Here is a 20,252-nt window from a genome sequence, read left to right as displayed (position 1 = left end):
GCAGCAGTGCAGCCAAGCCATTGGCTTGGGGAAGGGCTGGGGACCCAGCTCGAGGCGGCAGCGTTCAGAAACAGCCGACTCCCTGTCAAATTTGCACTTGCAGAAGTTTATTTTAAAGCGAGGTGAGAAAGGGAATAAAATGGCGGCCGGGCTGCAGCAGCCCCCAGGGGGCGCTCCGGCCCGGCCCGGCCCGGCCCTTCTCTTCCCTTCCCTTCCCGCTTTTCCTCCGCGTCGCGCCCCGCCTCAACATGGCGCCGCCCGGCGCGGCTTCACCCGCCGGGGAGAACAGGCGGCGCCTGCCAGGAGCCGCCGACTTCCGCCGCCGGCCCATTTCCTGGAGGGCCGCCCTTAAACACCGCCCGCCGCGCTTGGAGGGCGCTGCCGGCGCCACCGCCCGCCCCTCTCGCCCTGCCTCCGCGGCATGCCCACGCCGGGAGCCGGCGTCGTGAAGGGAGGCGGCGTCAACCGGCGCCGCTCGGCCGAGGCTGCGAGGAGAAAGGGCTTTTTTAGCCTCCCGCGGGGACCGTTTTCTGATTGAAGCCGCCGGTGCGGGTCGCGTAACGCAGGGCGGCCCTCGCGGGTGGGCGCTGGAGGGGAGCGAGGCCTGCCCGGCCGTCCCCCGGGCCCCGCTGCCCGCCTGCCTGGCCTGAGGGGGCATGCGGGGGTAGCCCGCGCCGGCAGCCAGCTAGCCAGCGGCGCCTCCCCTGCCCGCCGCCTCCCCCGCCCCAGCCTCGGTGGTCGCCGCGGAGCTGGCTTCAGGAGGCCCCAAGATGTTCAGCTGGCTGGGCACCGACGACCGCCGGAGGAAGGACCCCGAGGTGTTTCAGACGGTCAGCGAGGGCCTGAAGAAGCTCTACAAAACCAAGCTGCTCCCTTTGGAAGAGCACTACAAGTTCCACGAGTTCCACTCGCCGGCCCTGGAGGATGCCGACTTCGACAACAAGCCCATGGTGCTCCTCGTGGGGCAGTACTCCACTGGGAAGACCACCTTCATCAGGTAAAACCCGGCTGCCAGCCGCCCTCCCTCTCGGGCGTGCCAGCACCCTCGATGCCCGTGGGTCGTGGTGGGGCAGAGGGAGTCTGTGTTATGCCTGGATCCCTCTTTTGTTCCCTTTCCTGTGGCCCTGGTGCTCATCAACAGCTTTCAATTGGAAAGCCACCTCCACTCAAACTGAGAGTGTTCCTTTGCAAGAGTAGGGTGAGTGAGATGTCCCCTGAAACACCGACGTGGCAATAAGTAGCCCAGGGCAGGGCCGAGGAGTGCAGGCAGGGCATTAGTCTGGAGACGTGAGTCACTAGGGGCCCTCCTGTCCGTTCAAAGTGCAGAGGCTGTGGGAAGCCTCCTGCAGGGTGTCCCCGTGACTGCTGGGGTTAGGGTAGCCCCTCCAACAGCCATTCTTTTCAACTCGATATAATTTTTGGGTGGTGGGGCAACCTATGGCATCGGGAACCTTGAAGTGGGTGCTTCGGTCTGTGGCTCATGCTTGGGTCTTCCTCTGCACTGTGACCAGAGGCAATGCTTAGAGCCTGGTTTGAGAAACGTGCGTGCAAGAGACCTGCCCATCTTCAGGGCTCCAAATGTAAGCTCTGTTTTAACTGTCCTACTCTGCTGAGCTGCTGAGAGCAGCAAATCCATTCCTAACTGTAAAGAAAAGGCAGCTGCCAGCAGCAGGTTTGATTTGAAAGTGTCAAAGAGAGGGTTAAACTTTTCCAGCTGGACTTGGTTGCGGGGATCTCTGTTCAGCCACGCTGTTAGTTCAACTTGCAGCAGCTTTTCTCTTGGGATCATAGCTGAAGCTGCGTTGTCTGCGTTTCCTATGTGATTCATAAGCTCAGCGTTAAATTCCAGCCTTTTTCTGGTGTGGCTGTGTTGAAATCTGCGGAATTACCCCAGTGTAAATCTGGATGTAAGCCACAAGCAGCCAGCCCTTTGTTCTATCAGTATTTCTTGGTGGAGGAGGGAGCTGTGGAGAGAGGTGAATCAAACTCACCGTACCTCTTAAGGAGTGACCTTGAGAAATGCAGGGGTTTCTTTTGTGTGCTGTAATATTCCTGCTACTTAATGCCTCAGCCAGGAGTCAAGAACAGAATGCCTTTCTCCTACCTTGTCATGCACCTGGCAAACAAAGTTTAAAGAGTAAAAAAGGGTTTCCTCATGTGAGCAGGCTAGGTAGAATGGTGATGGGGTATGAATGACCCTAAGAAGCATTAGCACATGGTTGGAAAGTGAGTTGCTCTTCTGAAAATTGAGAGGCTAGTCTAGATAGCATAGCTCTGGTTCCACCCCCAGATCTTTGTCCTGTGACTTTGTATGAAACTTATTTGAAAGGCTTTTCCTGCCCTCTGGGTTACTGACACTCAGAGCAGAACTCCCCCTGAATAATCAATTCCTGAGGTTGCTGGCTGTGTACCTAGAGCATCTCTTCCTAATGCTTCTCTCTGGGTTGCCAGCATCAGCATTTCCCTGCAGTCTCACCTGCATGCTGTTGTTAGCAGGGACTTACTGCCTTTGCCTTTCTGTTCAGTAAAGTCCTTTTTCTGTAAACCTGAGCTCCTTTTGCAAGAAGTTCAGGTGTCTAAAGCATGTTCTAGGCAAAAGGAGAAGATCGAGTCTTCACTAATGTGGATGGCAGCAGTGTCTTTGCTCTGCTGTCACAAGCTGATCTGAACCTGTCTTTGACCACTGCATTTCATTCATGCTTGTGTCCTCTTCTCCCAGCCTCCTCTGTGCATGGGGCTGGGATGAGCCTAAGCAGAGACTGTGGTCAAGCAGAAGTGAGGAGGAGCTTCTGCTTCACAGGAGTGCAAAATGGACCCGAGAAGGCCTTCCAGGAAGGCAGAGTCTTCTCTGTGTGGAATAGTGCATTGGAAGGTGAAAGTTGATAATTCTTGAAGAAACCCAGGGCCTCTTAACTGTAGGAGTGTGAGGGTCTGTTACTCCAGTATGTTCCCAACCAACCAAAGGCGGGAGGTGCCAGAAAAGCGACTGTAGCTCGTGATAGGCTTTCAGTGTAGGCTTGCAGGCACTGGTCATTAGAGAGCTGGAATAAGCACCAGATTAGCATCCAGAGTTATTGTGGGAAGGCAGTGGGAGCTAAAACTGAGAGCAGGGAGGAGTTAAAGGGGACTGGGGGAGGAAGTGGGAGGGGACACAACTATTATGTCTTGGCAATAGGGTGCAGCAAGAAACAGCCTCTGGGCATCTCTTCCATAATTCTTGTCAGGATGGGGGATAATTGATGTTATCCTTATGTATCCATTCCACTCTTGCACTGCATCCTGCTTGTACTGCCATGCAATTTGGGGAGATGACTTTATGCCACTAAACACTCATGTGGAATGAACTGAGTCCCAGTTCACCTTCATCCCAGTACACCACTAAAAAAAAAAAAGACAAAGGACCTTAGTCATTTACCTGAGGTGGAATTATCTCCCAAACATCTTTCCTTGTTCTTGGAGAATCTGAGGTGAAACACGGAAGAAATGCAAAAGCACCTAAGTTGCAGCATCTTGCAGTGAGGCTGCTCTCTTGTTAGGAGCTGATGGCAGAAAGAAGGCAGTCAAGGTCAGCAGTGAGAAACATTCCTACAGGCTGAGGCGGGGAGGAGGGAGGCAAGTCGTGTGGGTCAAAGCCAGTGAAGTGAGACCAGAGCACTGGCTTGTTTTCAGTAGAACCAGGCTGTTCTCTCCCCTGCTTTGAGGGACCCAGAGAACTGAGCCTTATTTTTGCTGTGTGAAAGATGTAACATCGCTAACTGCAACTCTTCCATTCCTGCTTTATCTTCCCTTCTTGCTCACTTCCATTTCTCTCAGCATACATTCAGCTGTGCTTTTCTGCAGTGCTGAGGTCTGAAAGTCTGTGATGGTGAGGGCAAGGCAGCACCTCTACTTGGGAATATGACAGCCACAGCAGGGTGTCACTGGAGCCTGCCTTTTTAACATTATTGGGTTTTATGTTTCCTGTAAGAGGGTGGAGGTGCAGGACTGAACAGTGCTCTCCTAATTAACTTAGGTTCTGTGGTCTTTTCTAAAAATAATCCTGGCTTCTGTCCAGTCATCCTGCTAATAAAATAAACAAGCCTGCCAGAGCCCTACTAACTGTCAACATGGCTTGCTTTTCTGTTGTAGCCAGCCCTTCCTCCTACAGCTAATCATTTACACGTCCTGGCTTCTTCAGACTGTTTGTCACAGGCTACACGCAGAGCTCTAGTGTGACCTCCCAGTGTGGCCCTGACCCTTTCATCTCTGCCTGCACCAGGCAGTTGTCACCGTTTCCTCCCGCTCTGCCCTCCTTCCCTTTCCCGCTCTGCATCACCTCTGCTGCCACACAGCAGCATCCTGCGCGGCTCCTGCATGACTCATCACGGGCAAACAGCCCCTTCCCCCACATCCTGCGGCACTCCTGCCCAGAGAGCCTGGGATCTCCTTGCCTGGCTCTTATGCTGCTCCAAACCTGTCTGGAAAAGGCTACCCCAAGCCAGGCTGCTGCTAATGCAGCTTTCCTGCCCTTGTCCCTCACCTTCCTCCTCACCAGGAGTAGGGACAGGCCTGAAATGGAGCAACGAGTATGATGCTCCCAGCCACATATCAACTCCAGACACTTTTTCCAAAAGCAGATTAGTCATAAAAAAGTCCCATTCACCTCTTGTCTGGCACTCCCTGCAGGCTTCACCAACCTGGCTGGTGTTCAAGGGCCCCCCAGGCCCTTGAAGGTGTTTAGCAGCTCAGAGTAAGACATGCTGCACTGGCAGGAGAAATTGCTCACTGTCAGTCAGTGTTTTCCACAACTATTGTTTGCTCTTCTCTCCCAGAAATCCTCACAGATGTGACAATTGCATGTGTTCTCTAGCTTGCTTCTGTTAGCAGAGGCAGCCTGTGTCACTGCCTAGAGAAGTGCCTCCCCCACCTCCCATCAGACAGTGTCAATAAAGCCCCTTGTATTTGTCCTGTATACAACGAGATTCTTATGCTGCAGACACCCTGCTGCACAATGTACCTGCATCTCCCAGAGGAGCCTTACTTGAAATAGATGCTACACTAATAGGCAGTGCAAATCTTCATCTCTTTGATTTCATACCACTTGTTGCACATTAAGTCAATTAACATTGACTTGTAGCTACTGTATGAGAGTGCTTTTGTTGGGATTTTATTTTGGTTTTTAAGTCCTATAGAAGAAATACAGAAATGCTTTTAAACATTAGCTGAGTGGAGCTGTGATAAAATTCTTTCAAGCAGTCTGGCTGGGGGAGTGTTACTATTGTATGCAGGACTCTTGCTTAGACTTTCTCAGAAGCTTTGCCTATAAATGACAAACAAAGGCTTTTTTTCTCTGGTTGCTCAAAAGCTATAATATTATATGTGCATCTCAAACCCATAAAAAAGCAGGCAGGTTATTGTTATGTCAAGGCTGCAACCTGGCATTGGGAGTAATGGGTGTTTTTCCAAAGCATTTCACTTGTTGCATTTGATGATTGTTATGGCTACCTGTTTCTTTTCTCTCTAGTATTTGCAAGGGGAGAACTCAAAGATTTATTTCTATGGATTTGGTGAATGTCTGTCAGTGTATCACTCAAATATGCTATGTCAGACCAAAAGCAAAGTATAAAAGTGTGAGCAGAGGAAAGCCAGTAGCGGTGACTAGCATCACAGCAATGTCCATCAGGAGCTAACACTTTGAATTGCCATCCAGGAGGCCTGAGTTTAGTTTCAGAGTCTGGCCAGGTGGCTTCTAACCTAGCAAACAGTTGTTTCAGTGTAAAGAGTTTTCCAGGGAATGGAGCCAAGAACATTCATATGCTAGTCTACAGAGCTCTTGGTGGGAGAAGTAGCTCCTCCTTGTTCTCAGCTGCTTCAAGCTAGATGGAAGTTACTGTAGCTTCCAGGAAGGTGTATTGTGATCACCAGCCAGGGAGGTGGAACACACCAGCATTGGCTGCAGTCTGCTTTTGTTGAGTAATGACCCACTTTTATAGGAAAGTTGCACCTGCACAGGCTTTAGGTAGATAGGATGTATCCATGCTAGCATAGGAGGCTAGAGGGCTCTTCCCTTCTTGGATTATTTCAGTTTTTTGGGAACTGTTAAACAGCTGCTATTTTAGCTCATATTTGCCCCCATTAAATCACTTGGTGGCATTCTGGTGAGCACAGGACTTGGGAATCACTTTAGATGAAAAATATAAGAAAATACATGATAAAATACCAATAAAGGAGGTGGTCAGCTCCTAAAGGAGTTATGGATATAATTGCTAGTTATTCTTATTGCAGCCATTTTCTTCATTAATGTGTACCAAGCCAGATAAGTAGCAGCAATTTGCAGTATGTCCTGGGTGTACATTTGCTTGTTTTACCTCTGGATCCAGTTGATTTGGCCTTGCCCCTTGGGAGCTGAAGATGCATTTGCTGATGGGGTGTCAATAAACAGCCCTGCTGAACAAGCACAATTTTTTGTTGTTCCTCAAACACTGGATGGTGATTACATCTGTTAAAATGATGGTGAAATCAGAAACCCCAAAAAAGTGATCACAAGCCTTCATGTGTGGTCCCTCACATAGGAACTTATCCTCTCTGATAAGACTCACCTGAGTGAACCAATGCTGGTGGTTAAACACACTGGTCTCAGTCATGAAAAGTCCTCAGCCCATCTCCCATTTCCTTTTTCCCCATCTGCTAAGTCTACTTTTAACATCACAGCAATTCTTTATTTAACTTTCTACTTCTACTTTCTACCTACTAAAGATTAGGTCAAAGCAACAGAAGAGGAAGTGCCAGCAATCTGCTGGCAACGAGTGACACAGGATTATACCAGCTCCATAACCTGGCAGTCATGTTCCTTGTGTAACAATCCAGAGCTAATCACCAGGTCAGGTGGTCTGACACCATCCTATACTCAGGGCTAGACCAGTTCCAGCTACTTCTTGCAAACCACAGGGATAAAATGGTCTTAGTTTTCAGCACAGGACCAGCAAGTGGGATGTTTTCTGCACTCACACAGACCTGACCTCAGTGATGGCATTTGGCTGCTTTGAGCCAAAGGGAACTGTCCATTCACACCACTGACCCACCCTAAATTTGGCAGGTTGAGTGAGAATATGTTGCCAGGGTCCTGTTCAGAGTCATATGGCCCCATGAGTGACTAGCTTTCCCTGAAATTTGCCAAACTGTACCTTCAGAGAGGCTGCCAATGGCTTAGGAAATAGTAAGGGATACTGTGTTTGCTGTGCTTACTGTGCTATTTAGCTTGACAACAAATATTGGGGTATACTCTGCCACCCACATGCTTAATGCTTAATATGCTTGAGCAGTTTGTGATGCAGACCTGTAGCTGCATTGCAGAAGCATACAAGAAGGGAGACTTGAGACTTCAAAATTCAAGTAGAAGAAAAATTGCTGTTGGAGTGACTGATTTGGACTGGGGGCTAAGCACATTATTTGGATGAGTCTGCTGAAATGAGCAGCAGTGATTGATATTGGCACCAAAGGCAACTAAGGCTTCGGGATTAACTCTGATTTCAGTGAACTGCTGTTTCTACTTTGCTATGCTAAGTGTTCCAAATGTCTTGATCATTTTGTGTATTTTAATCTTCAAACATGATGAGAATCTCTTCCCAGCAGCTATAATCATCTCAATTTCTTAATCCACCTGAAATAAGAAAGCTTTAAATGTGGAGAACCTGAGTAGAAAAGCTACCATGACATTTATCAAACGATTCACTGACAGTGCTAAAAATAGTGTCAGAAGGATCCATATTCTTGAGCTTCATAATTACACTACAATCTTCAGTACAACTCATTTAGGACTTAGGCAGCTCATGTCTCATGCCCACACCCTGTTTTCTTGCCTACAGGTACCTGCTGGAGCAGGATTTCCCAGGGATGAGGATTGGACCAGAGCCTACAACTGACTCCTTTATAGCAGTCATGCAAGGAGATGTAGAAGGAATTGTACCTGGAAACGCGTTGGTGGTGGATCCCAAAAAACCGTTTAGGAAACTCAACGCCTTTGGCAATGCCTTTTTGAACAGGTCAGTACTCAAGAACTTGGTTGCTCCAGAGAAAAGAGCTAGAACCTAATGAGCAGCATAGCTAGAAATTTAAAGGGACAAGGCATTATGCTATTTTTCCTTTTTTTTTTCCCCCGTCCATGTGGCTGATGCAAAGCCATCCCAGTCCTGCCAGATGCACACCAGTCACTCACTGAAGGGCAGATTAACAAATTCAAGTGGGACAAACCTTCATTTTACTTGAACAATGAAAAACACAGCACAACCTGTCAGGCTCATCCTGTAGGATTCTAGAGGTAAATCTTGTTACTACACTTCGTTCTCCTTTGCTTTTATACTCCTAGCTTCTTTTGTTCTGCCATTAGTTCAATTCCCTGAAATTTAATAGTTCAACCAGATGTAGCCACTAAAGTCAGAGGAGTGGAACTGACACAATATGCACATCTTTGCTTTCTCCCATTTTTAAACATTGCTTGAATGTCCCCCTTGCAACAAAACCAGGAACTCTCCATTCTGATGCTTTATACATACAACCTCAGGTGCAAACTCACAACAACTCTAATGCCTTTCCCATAAAAATACTGTAGCAGGGGGTTTGGACAGTGGCTTTGTGATGCGAGGAATGTAACCTTTTCATCCCCTAGACCTAGCCCAACCATACTGAGTTTTGGATCTAGGCCTTGCAGGAAGCCAGCAGCACACACCCATATACTAGATGAGCACAAAGTGTGCTACAACAGGCAGATAGGAACAAACTGTCTGACTACACCCATCACCAGTGCCTTCCCTGCTGACACAGTATAGGAGACGTTGCAAACATGGCAGCTGCTCAGCCAAACAACCAGGAAAGCTGGGCTGTGGCTCTGCTTTCTAACTGCTGAGCTTAGAGGGTGTCTGTCCAGAGAATGCAGCATCTACTGGCACTGATCACAGGAGTGCTGATGTAAGCTGCAGTGAGACAGGGAAAGGACCTGCAGAGAAGCATGAGGAGAGGTTCGACGAGAGAAGAGGGTCCTAGCTGGAGTTGCTACTATGCTGAGAACCTCACAGTGCCTCTGGAAGCAGTATCTGATCACTGCCCAGGCTTATTGTTCAAATACATCATCATGGTTCAGCACCAGAGAGACTTTTAGATGTTTTAAATATTTCATAGGGCCCAGAACATCTGCACCTGGCCAATAGTTAGATCAGGTGACTGCCTACTGTCTACACGGGGGAGGAAGGTGGTTTGTCCTAAGACACTGCAGAGGAGAAGCAACATCAGAAGTAAGGAGGGCAGAAAAGCAAACACTCCTGAAGTGGATGGATTGATCTGTCCTGAATGCAGTTTTCTCCTAATACAGGAAGGGATCTCTGCATCCGTGGGCCTAGTTCACTGCATCAGGCTGTGCGCTTGTTACTCTCCTGCTACTCCTCCTACGAGTTAGTCAAGCATGTGCCTGTGAGGACAGCAGGACAGAGGTGCATAGCAGTGATTCAGCAGCAGCAGAGGTGCAGTCTTGCTAGCAATGCAGGGAGTAGCCACAACAGTTAATTAACACCTTTTCTGCTGACATATAATAAAAAAAAGGGTAATTTTTTCTAAACTGGCAGAGGAAGACACGCTAAGGGGGACTAGCTCAGCAGTGTGAGCATCACAGTGCTGAAAATGCAGTTGGTAATACCCAGCTAATTAGGAAATTAAGTGCATTCAAGAATTGACTCAGAGGGCCAGAAATGTAGCAGATGTAAATCAGGGTGCACCCAGTGGACTGGATCAAGCCACCCACGCTTAGCCCTGTTGTAGGTCTGGCGTCTTGGCAAGAGACAATGCAGAGCTGTCTCTGCCTTGCACATATCTTGTCTCTACTATGTGTATGCTAAGGCACTGACCTCAGCTAGGAGACTCTGAGCTGGAGGTTTGGAGAAGGGTGGTAATCTCCAGGAGCCACCCCTCTAAACTGAGATAAGAGAGTGACTGTGGGCAAGTCTGCTTTACCCGTGGGTGGTCAAAGGTAACAATGGGATATGGGAACCAGTAGAAAGGAACAGAGCAGCATGAGGCTGTAGCATTCACACAGACCATGCTGGTCTTGGCTGAGAGGTGGCAGCCCATGCCACTGTGTCTTGTGGGGGTGCAGACCTTGCTGCTCCAGGGGAGCTAAGTGGAGGAGCAGGAGGAGTAAGCATCCAGTGTCAGCTGGTACTCCCTTCCCAGCAGAGACTGGTATCGGCTGCCTTACAGGAAGCCAGGGAAGAGTGGTACAGTCAGGATTTGGCTGGGAGACAGCAGGTAATTGTGCTGGTTGGAGCCTGTCTCCTCCCTCCCTCCATTCCCAGGAGATGGAGTGCCTGCCTATACCTTCCTGGCTAAGGGCAGAGATAGGGCTGACGAGCTGCCCCAGGCTGAAAGGAGGATAGCAGCTGTGCAGTACCCTGTCTCTTGTCTGCCTCTTCTTGCCCAGGTGGTTCCTGGGTATTGAGAAGGTCTTGTTTTTTTCACTCCATCTCTGCTGGCAATACCCCAGCTCTGGAGGGATCCCAGCAGAGAGATTACAGGTTGCACCTCATTATCAGGAGGACTTGTTTGGCACCAAGGGCCTGGAGTGGAATCAGGAATCTCAGCCATTACTTTCATATCACATTGGTCTTGTTGCAAGATTCTTCCTACCCCCAAAGTCTGTTTTGGGAAGCTAAGGTGGAATCAGTCCCACTTTTGTGTTGTCACCAGCAGGAGACATCTTCCTTCACCCCCATGCTCTGCCTGTAGAGGTAGTGAAAGTTGTTTGGCACCACTTTCTTCTTCCCTTCATATGGCCCCAGACAGAATTAGGTCATGCTCCCTGAGGTCCTGCAGTTCTGCTGGGACAGCAGGGAGGCAGCAGCCTTAACAACCTTGCCAACAGAGCCAGAATGCACTCACTCATGCTGGCCTCTGACCTTATATCTGAAATCTGCTGGGGAGTACTTTCCCTAGAGAAACTGGTGGAAAATCCCCTTGCTGGAGCTATTTAATATTAGACCACAAGGAATGCTCAAGGCTATAACCATGGAGAGCAGACTTGGGCTGGCCGGACAGGGGAATGACATGACCTCCCAAGCCTTTTGTTCTCTGCTGCTGTGCCTGGCAATCAACAGAAGAATCAAGCCAGCCTCCTCCTTCAACACGAGGTGTTACACATTCAGAAATGCTCCATGTTGCCACCTGCCAAGCTGTGACTGTGGGAGAGAGGCTGTAATATATGGTCTGAAATAGCTGGCAGCAGAGAAGACACTTACCTAACCCATGAGGATTCACTCTTGTCAGAATCTTGGAGTCATAGAAGCAGAAAAATTGGGGTGAGGTTGTAGCATGACCTGGAGGAGTTCACAGTTGCAGGGACTTCAGCACAACCAGCCACTCAGAGCGCTGCAGGGCTCTGTCTGCCTTGACTGCATCTTATGGCCCTTGTGCCAACCCTCATCCTTTATGTGGTTTTCTTCCTCCCACAGTAACATGGTTTTTATGCCTGGATGTCACACCATCCTATTAATATGCATATACACACATATTTATAGCTGCCTGGAATGCCATCACAAAAAGGCTATCCATGAAATGCTACTGAGAGCCACGTAAGTGGATAGGCTTTTGCTGTCCTTCGCTGTTACCAGCAACTGAAACAGATGAGCTGCAACCCACTAAGAACAAGCAAAAGTTACTCTTCTTAGGCAGAGATTTGCATCGATACAGGATGGGAAACAACTAGCTAAAGAGCAGTTATGCAGAAATGGAGCTGCAGAGGAGGGAGGAGTGAATTACAAACTGAATGTAAGTCAACAGTGTCATACTGCTGTTAAAAAAGCAAGCATCTTACTGAGATACATAAACAGGACTGTCATATGTAAGAGATAAGGAGCAATCCATCCTCTCTGCTCACCACTGGCAAGGTCACAGCACGTCAGCTTGGGGCATCATGCCTGAAGAAATATGTAGAGCAGTTTGAGAGGACGCAAGGGAAAGCTGTATGGGTCTTCAGAGATGTAAAAAGAAGCTGGGAAGGCAGCTAGAGAGAACTCAAAGAGATACAGGGGGGAAAAAGAAATCCCAAACAGTTTTCTTTAGAGGAAAGGCTGAGGGTACACAGGATGACAGAAGTATACATTGTGACAAGAGAGGAGAAATAAATAATTTTCCACATCTACTGTGTTTGAGTCTGAAAGGCTTTGTAGCATGGGAGATTTAGATCAGACATTTAAGAAAAAGGTTTTGCTGTAAGCGTCATTAAGTAATGGAAGAGACTTCCAGCAACTGTTGGTGAGTCTGCATTGTTATGGATTTGAAGAACATTTTAGACAAACATCTGATTGATCCTGCTTTGAGATAGGAGGATAGACTAAGCACCCTCTTGAGATCTCATGCTGCCTATGCTTTAGGATTTCCACTGTGCAAGAATAGCACACTTTCTGTCTAAGACCAGATTTGAAAGAGAACAAAAATCTTACAACATTGCTGATTTTTTTTTTTTCAAAAGAAGTTAACTTCAGTTCACTTGAGTTCAGAACTCTGCAGGGGGAATGCTTAAGCGAAGAAAAACAAATACCACTTCTTGCTAAATTCAAAACAACAAATGAAAACGTTTGGATTTCCACATTTTCACTAATAATTCACAATTTAGGGGCCACATAAAAAAACCTGTCATAGGTCATGACTGAAACCTGTGTTCCAGAAGCAGCAAAATAAAGTGCTCAGTTCTGGCTTCTTTCTCATTTCTTTAAATCAATGATAGCTCCAACTGAAGACTGAGATCAGAGCCTGGTTTGTCCCATACTGCCTCTGATGTTCAGCACATCATAAATACCTTTTGTTTTTATTTTAAACACATTTATTTTCATGCAGGTTCGTTTGTGCCCAGCTACCTAATCCCGTGTTAGAGAGCATCAGCGTCATCGATACACCAGGAATCCTTTCTGGAGAAAAACAGAGAATTAGCAGAGGTAAGTCCCAAGTTCAGTTCTTTTAGAAATGGCAGCAGTGAAGACCAAAGGGACTCTGTAAGAGTTTTGCCTCAGCTGTACAAGCTGTAGACAGAAGCACTAGTAGGAGCCTCTCAGAGATAGAGCATGACTTTACCAGTACTGCTTTGGAGTTGATTTGCAATCTGCTATAGAGAATTTAAATGCTTTCAGGGAAGGTTGCTTACAAGGTCAGCAGTACTGATGTCACAGTCCAATATTTCCCAGTGGAACAGATTTCCATCAGAAGGAGTCAGTTAATAGCTATCTACTTTGCAGAAACACTTGGTTTCAGTGACTTACTGATGAGCCATAGGCAAGGCTCCCATGGCAATCAACCTGGTTTCTTTCCGGTTGACCTAGCAGGTTTCTTGCACTGTCCAGGCTTACTAAATCTAGTGCAGGGCTGGATTGGGCATAAGAACCATTGGAACCCAGTTTCCTCATTGCAGTGAGGAATGTGGAAATCCTGGGGACACTAAATGGATCTGATGAATAGCACAGAGTCTCTTAGTGTTCTTCTGAGTGTTTCAGGCTGACCCGTCTGAAGTGGGTGACATCTTGATACTTTAAACCTAACATCTGTGGTCCTTTCTTACTCTGTAAGGTAAAGGTGGCATAGCTTACACTTCTTGCAGGTTCCTTAGACAAAGCTGGCAGCTATGCATCATTTCATTGGAAGAAAGCCAAGAGGAGTAATTGCAGCATTTGGGTTTGAGAAGATCAGTTCTCATTCACACCACCCATTAACAATGCACAATTAAGTTTCAGCAGCACAGGCTCTACCCAAAGTGCCGAGGCCTTTCCCATATTTCAGTGTTCTGTCCCAGAAGACTTCTGATGACTCATGCCTTTCCCACTTTTATAATGCTTCTTTGAATTGAAACTCTTCTTAGAAACTTCCTCTAATCTTTTAACTGAGCAACCACCTTGCACAGAGCCAGATCGTATTTGGTTTACTGGGATCTTCCACCACAGGGACCTTAGCTAAAGAAGCATCAGTAAAGCTATAAAGGACAACCAGAGTTATTTGAAAACTCACATTAAGCTTTTTCAACATGGGTCTCTGCACTGCTAGAGGATCATAAATCCCTTCCAGGCAGTCTACAAAAGGTAGCAAGATACGTAAGCCCTCATCAGAAGGTTGAAAAACATGCTCTGCAAGCATTCCTCCCTTCAGCAGAAAGTGTTTAAAAGTGGAGATAAACAAAAATTTGTATTACATGGTGTAAACATTTTTAATTCAAAAAATGCCACTGAAAGCAGCCAGTTCTCTTGTGGAACTATCACTGCGCACAAAACTTGCTTAGGAAGAAATATTCTTGTTAAAAGTAAAATGTATGTGAGTAATATTTTAATCTTGTTAAAAGTAAAATGTACTGCAAGATTTTCCTATTTTCCAGCTATTTCCAGTACTAAAAATATCCTCCTGCAAAATATACTGGCACTTCTTGCTCCTCCTTTTGCAAAATTTCTCCGTCAGCCTCCCAGTGGGCCTTGGTGTCTCATTCCTACAGCTACTCTAGTAAATGCCAGCAATGCCAAAACACGCTGATGCACAGCTTTGTGCTGTTAGGAAAGTCACTGGTGCACTTTGTCTCAAGCCAGTAACACCTCTCCAAACATCTGGGAACAGCTGAGGGAATGTTCTTCATAAGCAGAGAAGGCTGAAAAGGAGTCCCAATTCTCTAAGCTCTTGTACATGATACCTATTTGTAGGGCTAAAGGCCTGTCTCAGTGTGTAGGGTCAGTTCTTCCTGAGCAACCTTTCTGCCCTTAGTGCAATTAAGTGCTTGTACATTGGCTCCATGACTACAGTGTGTGGTCACTCCACCCTTTTGCCAGGAGCTGAGAACTCTAGATGGAGCACAGCCATCTCCTGCTCATCCTACCATCCCAGGAATTTGCTTTGTTACACCTCCAATGAAACAAGGGGACTGTCACAACCTGGCTGTCAACGGACCTAATTACAACAGTTAAAAGTACAGAGTAGGTGGGATCTCACTATGTTGACATTTATATCCAGGACAGCCTGAAACTGGCCATGTGGGCCACATCGGATGGCCTTTCAATAGCTACAGGATGAGATCCTCATCTGGTTTAGATCAACATAACTTTGTTGAAGCTGGCAGAACTCCAGCAATTTGTGTCTGCAGGGGATTCAGCCCAGGGAGCAAAAAGAGTCAAAAGAGTGCTGAGTTGCTTATGTTTAGGAAGGGCTGCTGCCAGGCTTTGGCTTGAACTTATCTCAGGGAAGCTGGTGTTAGAAAGGGAGTGCTCACCTTCCAGCTCTCATGGAAGAGGAATATGAAAAAGTGGTGAGACTGGCACCTTTGCCTCCAAGCTTATTGAGCCAGCTGCCCTGAGTAGCAAGCTGGTTTTGGAGGCAGATACAGCAATAATGTGGTTTCTAGGCAGAAAACAAGACAGTGCTAAAAACTGCTGACACAAGAAAATGCTCCTGCCCTTCTGTACCTTTCCAGCCTGCTCAGATTTCACTTGGGAATGAAGCAAGACCTGAGGGAGTCTTACAGAGGTTTCCCAAGAGACACTTTGAAGTTTCCTAGCTGCTGGGAAGAGGGGAGCTCTTCTTACCCCTGTTGTTTGCTAGTAGTAAGTTTTAAGACCCTCAGACTGGAGTACCTGGGATGCAAGGTCAGGGAAGGGAGTGAATAGTAAAGCAGCTCTCTGTCATAAATTTGAGGGGAGAAGGAAAGATGCAAAAGATGTGGCAGACTTTCCCAGCCTGCCCATCCCATGAGAACCAGCAGCATTTCTAAAAATAGGAAATTCCTCTCACTGGGAACATCACAAGTCTGTCTCCTTTCCCATTAGATGTCAAGAGCATTAGCTAATCTATGTAGTGCCATCTTAGCAGAATACCATGGTATGAAAGCTTAGCAATCCATGAGGGCCACCTTGTACGCCTGAATTTCAAGGCAGTAGCTGTTCCTGGTGTTGCATCCATGTTTCAAGGAGCAGGAGCAAGGAAACTGGGTTTAAAGGAATGATTCAGGGGCCAAGACCATGTTCTGAAGCTTTTCTTTTGTCTGAGCTCAATTCTTGAGTTAAATTCACTGCCTCGTTGCTGTTGGAAGGACTAACATGACAGATAAGGCAATTCCTTCCCTGATGGACAGACAGCATGCGGAAGCACCAGCACGCTAGTGTTAGTCCTGGCAGCAGTCATCCTCATGTAGCCAGCAGCAGGGTTTTGCAGATGGGTAGCAAGCTTTCCTCCAAGGAATGCTGTATAATCCTGAGAAACAGATCTATGCGCTGGCTCTCTTCCAGGACACCACAACATGATCATAAGAGCCACCTTCCCTTTCTCCTCACTCCCAGAGCAGCCCATGTCAAGCAGTTGAGGGTGATGCAGTCAGTCATAGCTGAAGTCCACATCCCCTCGGCATGCAATGAGATCACCAGCATTGACACAGCTGCTGCTCTCAGACTCTGGTAAAAAGTGTAGCCAGGGAGCTGCCTGCAGTGATTTGTCTTGCTGAGCTCCTGTGATTCATGTGCTTCTTTGTGGTGGGCACCCGTGGTGTCAGGTGGGGTAGCTATCTCCCCTAGGATATACAGGTTTCATTGATAGGCCTGGTGGGAAGTATTCTTAGGATGTCACAGCCAAAAGCATCCTGCCCTTCACTGCTCCTGTATTATCCTTGCCTGGAGAACAGCCATTTCTCATCTTTTTCACATACTGGGGTATGGATCTATGTCCACATGTAAAGAGCTAATCATTGCATTGCTTTGTCCCTTGCTCTGTGTCCTTTCTTCTACACTTGCTGGTTGAGCATGAGGCAACAGCAAGCTGCAGAAATGCCCGTAGGGGAGGTATTTGTACCAAAGCAGCACAGTTTTGGCTGGTTTGACAACTTGATAATATGGATGCAATCCATTTGTAAAACACTGTTCTGGTGTCACATAATGAGCCCAGGCCATCCTGCTGGGAAGGAAGATGAGAAAGGGATGACTGTGCTGAAATAAATGAGGACAAAAGGGAAGATCACAGGTCAGGTCATGCGGTACAGCAGAACCAGGGCAGGAGTTAGGACTTCCTCGTTTCATCATCTCAAGCAGTCTGTCATGCTAATTGAGCTACCTGGTAACAGCAACTCATGCGCTTCAGTAGTGGCCCCATCCCTGGGGGGCTGTGCTTTGCACGCTCTGCTCACTGTCAGTCTTGACCTACACATGCCCTGAGCTAAGCAGATCCAAGTCTGCCAAGTTCAGCGATGCCCTGGCCAACTTGTATTTGATCCCTGTTTCCAGGTAGTACTTCCTGAATATATCCTGGATACTTACTTCATCTTTGCCCTATGTATGTTGTCTCCTCCCTTTCCTGCATTAGCAGTGAGCACAAGATCCTAGCCAGGAGGTAAGGACTGACAGCATCATTCCCCATTGGCTTTCTTTCCAGTATGTACTATTCCAGCATTTTTCCAGCCCTCCACCCAGTTCCATTCTGCTGGCTGCAGTGCAGCCCAGGCTTCCCATAGCTAAGGAAACCACACGCTAGCCTTGCTGCCTCTCCTGGGAAGGAAAAATTCCCAGTGACCAGCAGTTCCAGCACCAGGGATATTTAGTCACTCACCAGCCTGACAGGGAGAAGAAAAATGCTAATGGCAACAGTCTTACACAGTGCAGAGCTCTCACACTATGTCTCAAATAACCATGCTTGGAAGGGAAAGGCAAACACCAAGGGGTCTGATGTTCTCCTACTTCAGGCAATGTTGTTTAGGGTACAATGGCAACAAAAAAATATTTTTTCCAGAGAGTTTTGTCACATGTGCTAGCAACAGCATGATACACAACTGAAAGCATCTACCCTGAAAGCCTCTAAAAGGCAGGCATTTCAAATATTTGCTATAATACTCCCCACTGGTGATGTTTGCTTATATTTTGTATTTTACTCTGCTTGGGAGGGTGAAAGTGTGCTGGTTGGTTTTCAGTTCACCTCCATTACTGCAGTGCAGTGGCTGCTCTGCCAACTTGCCTGATTTTATCACAGTCTCACAAACGCGTACTGTTCCACTGAAAGGCTCAGCTCCTACAGTCACATGCTTCTGCACTTCCTCTAAGAGCAATGCAAAAATGAGCAGAAAATCTGCATTTATATTTGTCCTTTTTATTCATAGAAATATATGAAGCCACAAGCCTAACTATTCTGACCTGAAAGCAGGGTGCAAACAAAAGCTCAAGATTACATTTGGGTTTTGGGAAGACCAAACCATGATTTTGTTTAGAGGGGGGGGGGGGGGGGGGGGCCTGTTTTAATGATTTGAGTTGGAAATACTGCTAGATTTTGCAGTTCCAGAACTGGAAGAGGAAAAAATAATGCAAGAGAACTTAGATTAAATAGTTGCACACATAGAAAGGGCTGTGCTTGCTTTTTTTTTGGTTTTTATGCCTGATAATGTGTAGCAGGCACTTAATTTGTGTTACCAAACAAGTCTGATTTTTAGAACACCTGTTCAATTTGTCCATTTTATTGCTCACTATGCACTCCAGAAATATCCTAAGTATCTATTTCATCAAAGCAAGATAGTCATGCCCATCAGTTTGCATTATTTATGCCCACCATGTATTCTTTCAGCATCCCGAGTAACAACAGAGGAGGACTGTGTTTCCTGGTCACTGGTAGCAGCTATCAGTTACTGATGGCCATTTCAGGCCAGGTTTTCAAACATGATTTCTTCTCAGATTTAAACTGTGTGTACTGGGAGAATTCAGTGTTTGGACACTGTAGTAAAAACTTCATTGGAATTCCAGCTATGCATCGACACTGCTGTACACTGACCTCTTTGGAAAATTTGTCCTATATCCAGATGCCTTTGGAGGTCTCAATCTGGCTAGGAATTGTTTTCAGGATTGCCTAAGTACCAGGAAATGCTCAGTCCATCTGTCACAAATGACAAATATAAACGTGTAAAGGGTAAGGGGACAGGTTCAGCTGTGTGTACGTAGAAACTAAACAGCCTGCTACAAGGGAAACTTTTCTTTGGACAGTGGTCACATCAGTTTTACTCCACCTGATTTGAATATGCATAGTGAGGTTTCACTCAGTTTCTACTGACATAAAGCAAGAGCCCTGTCAGCCTTCCCAACCCTGAAACCCTTGCAGTAAACAACATGAAAGCAAAAGTCGGTGCAATCTGCTGCTCCAGGTACTGGGTAATGTAAATGTTAGCATTAGAAATCTGACACCCACCCATCTTTCCTAGCTGAGAACATAGGCAGATTTGCTGTGCTTTGAGTCCTTTTGCCTTTGCTTTGGAAACCTTTAAGGTCTCCCAAATGTGTGTAATATTTCCATTAGTTCTTGGTATTGAGGGGGTGGAAATGCAGAGCACTGGATGGAGGATGGAGCTCCTATTGCTGAGAATCAGCAGCTCCAGGACAGATTATTTCTTTAAGTACAGGCAAAGGCAGAAGTGACCAATACGCTGAGGCCTGCTCTAGAAATTTTGACATGTAACATTCATAAAAATCTTTCCATCCTGAAGGACTTCTGTCTACTTCCCAGCACACCCACAGATATGTATTACAGGAATCTCTTTATATCCCCTTGGAAGGCAGCCACTTCCAGAGAGGAGTATGGCAGCTTTTTACAAAGATGGTTTAGGATGAGCTGCAGTGAGGTACATCCAATACCCATCCCTCGCTTTTCATCTTCCCTTCTGTCCTCTCCTTGCTGGAACCGCCAGCTCCTCACCTTGAAAGAAACTTGCCCAAATCACTGTTTTTCCACCCAGTCCCAGCTGTTTCATCTCTGACTCTTCCCCAGCACCCTCTTCTCTCTGCTGCACCATCCCTCCCTTGTCTCACAACAGCCACCCACCCTGCTTCCCACTCACTTTGTGTGTCCTCAAAGGGATGGTGTCATTTCCCCCTCCCTTTCTCCCCTCCTTCTTTTCTTCTGACCATTGTCTTGCCTTCCTTCTTTGCTTACAGCCATCTGTCACGCTCAGGTAATGCCTGCCCCCTCCCCCATTCTTCCCCTCCAAGTGGGCTGTCCGTGTGTTTTGCATGATACAGTCTTTTTCCTTAGACTTCGAAGGGCTTTCAGGCAGGATATCACTGTGACCAGCTAGACTAAGCCTCCAGACCTTCTTACTCAATTTAAAACTTCAGATCAAGTCATTAGCTCCCTGAAATAGGCATTCATTTCATCTCCAAGAGCTGCTCCCTCTCTGTGTAGTCAGTGTTTGCTGTGCCAACTATCCAATCTTCTGATGCTGTCCTCAGACACACAGAGCCAATCTATCAGTTGAC

At 47.0% G+C, this 20,252-nt stretch overlaps 1 protein-coding gene across 1 annotated transcript in view; it reads left to right on the top strand.

Moving 5' to 3' along the window:
- Nucleotides 1-343: 343 nt before the first annotated feature.
- Nucleotides 344-20,252, top strand: part of EHD3 (EH domain containing 3) — a 30,074-nt gene continuing 10,165 nt past the window's right edge. The window contains exons 1-3 of the mRNA XM_074897334.1: nucleotides 344-997; nucleotides 7,845-8,021; nucleotides 12,856-12,953. Of these exons, the coding sequence (XP_074753435.1) occupies nucleotides 771-997; nucleotides 7,845-8,021; nucleotides 12,856-12,953 (502 nt within the window). The 5' untranslated portion in view covers nucleotides 344-770. The remainder of the gene's footprint in view (nucleotides 998-7,844; nucleotides 8,022-12,855; nucleotides 12,954-20,252) is intronic.

The sequence above is a fragment of the Athene noctua genome, chromosome 1, assembly GCF_965140245.1.
Source record: "Athene noctua chromosome 1, bAthNoc1.hap1.1, whole genome shotgun sequence".
Lineage (NCBI taxonomy): Eukaryota > Metazoa > Chordata > Aves > Strigiformes > Strigidae > Athene > Athene noctua.
This window is presented reverse-complemented; position numbering and strand designations above follow the sequence as displayed.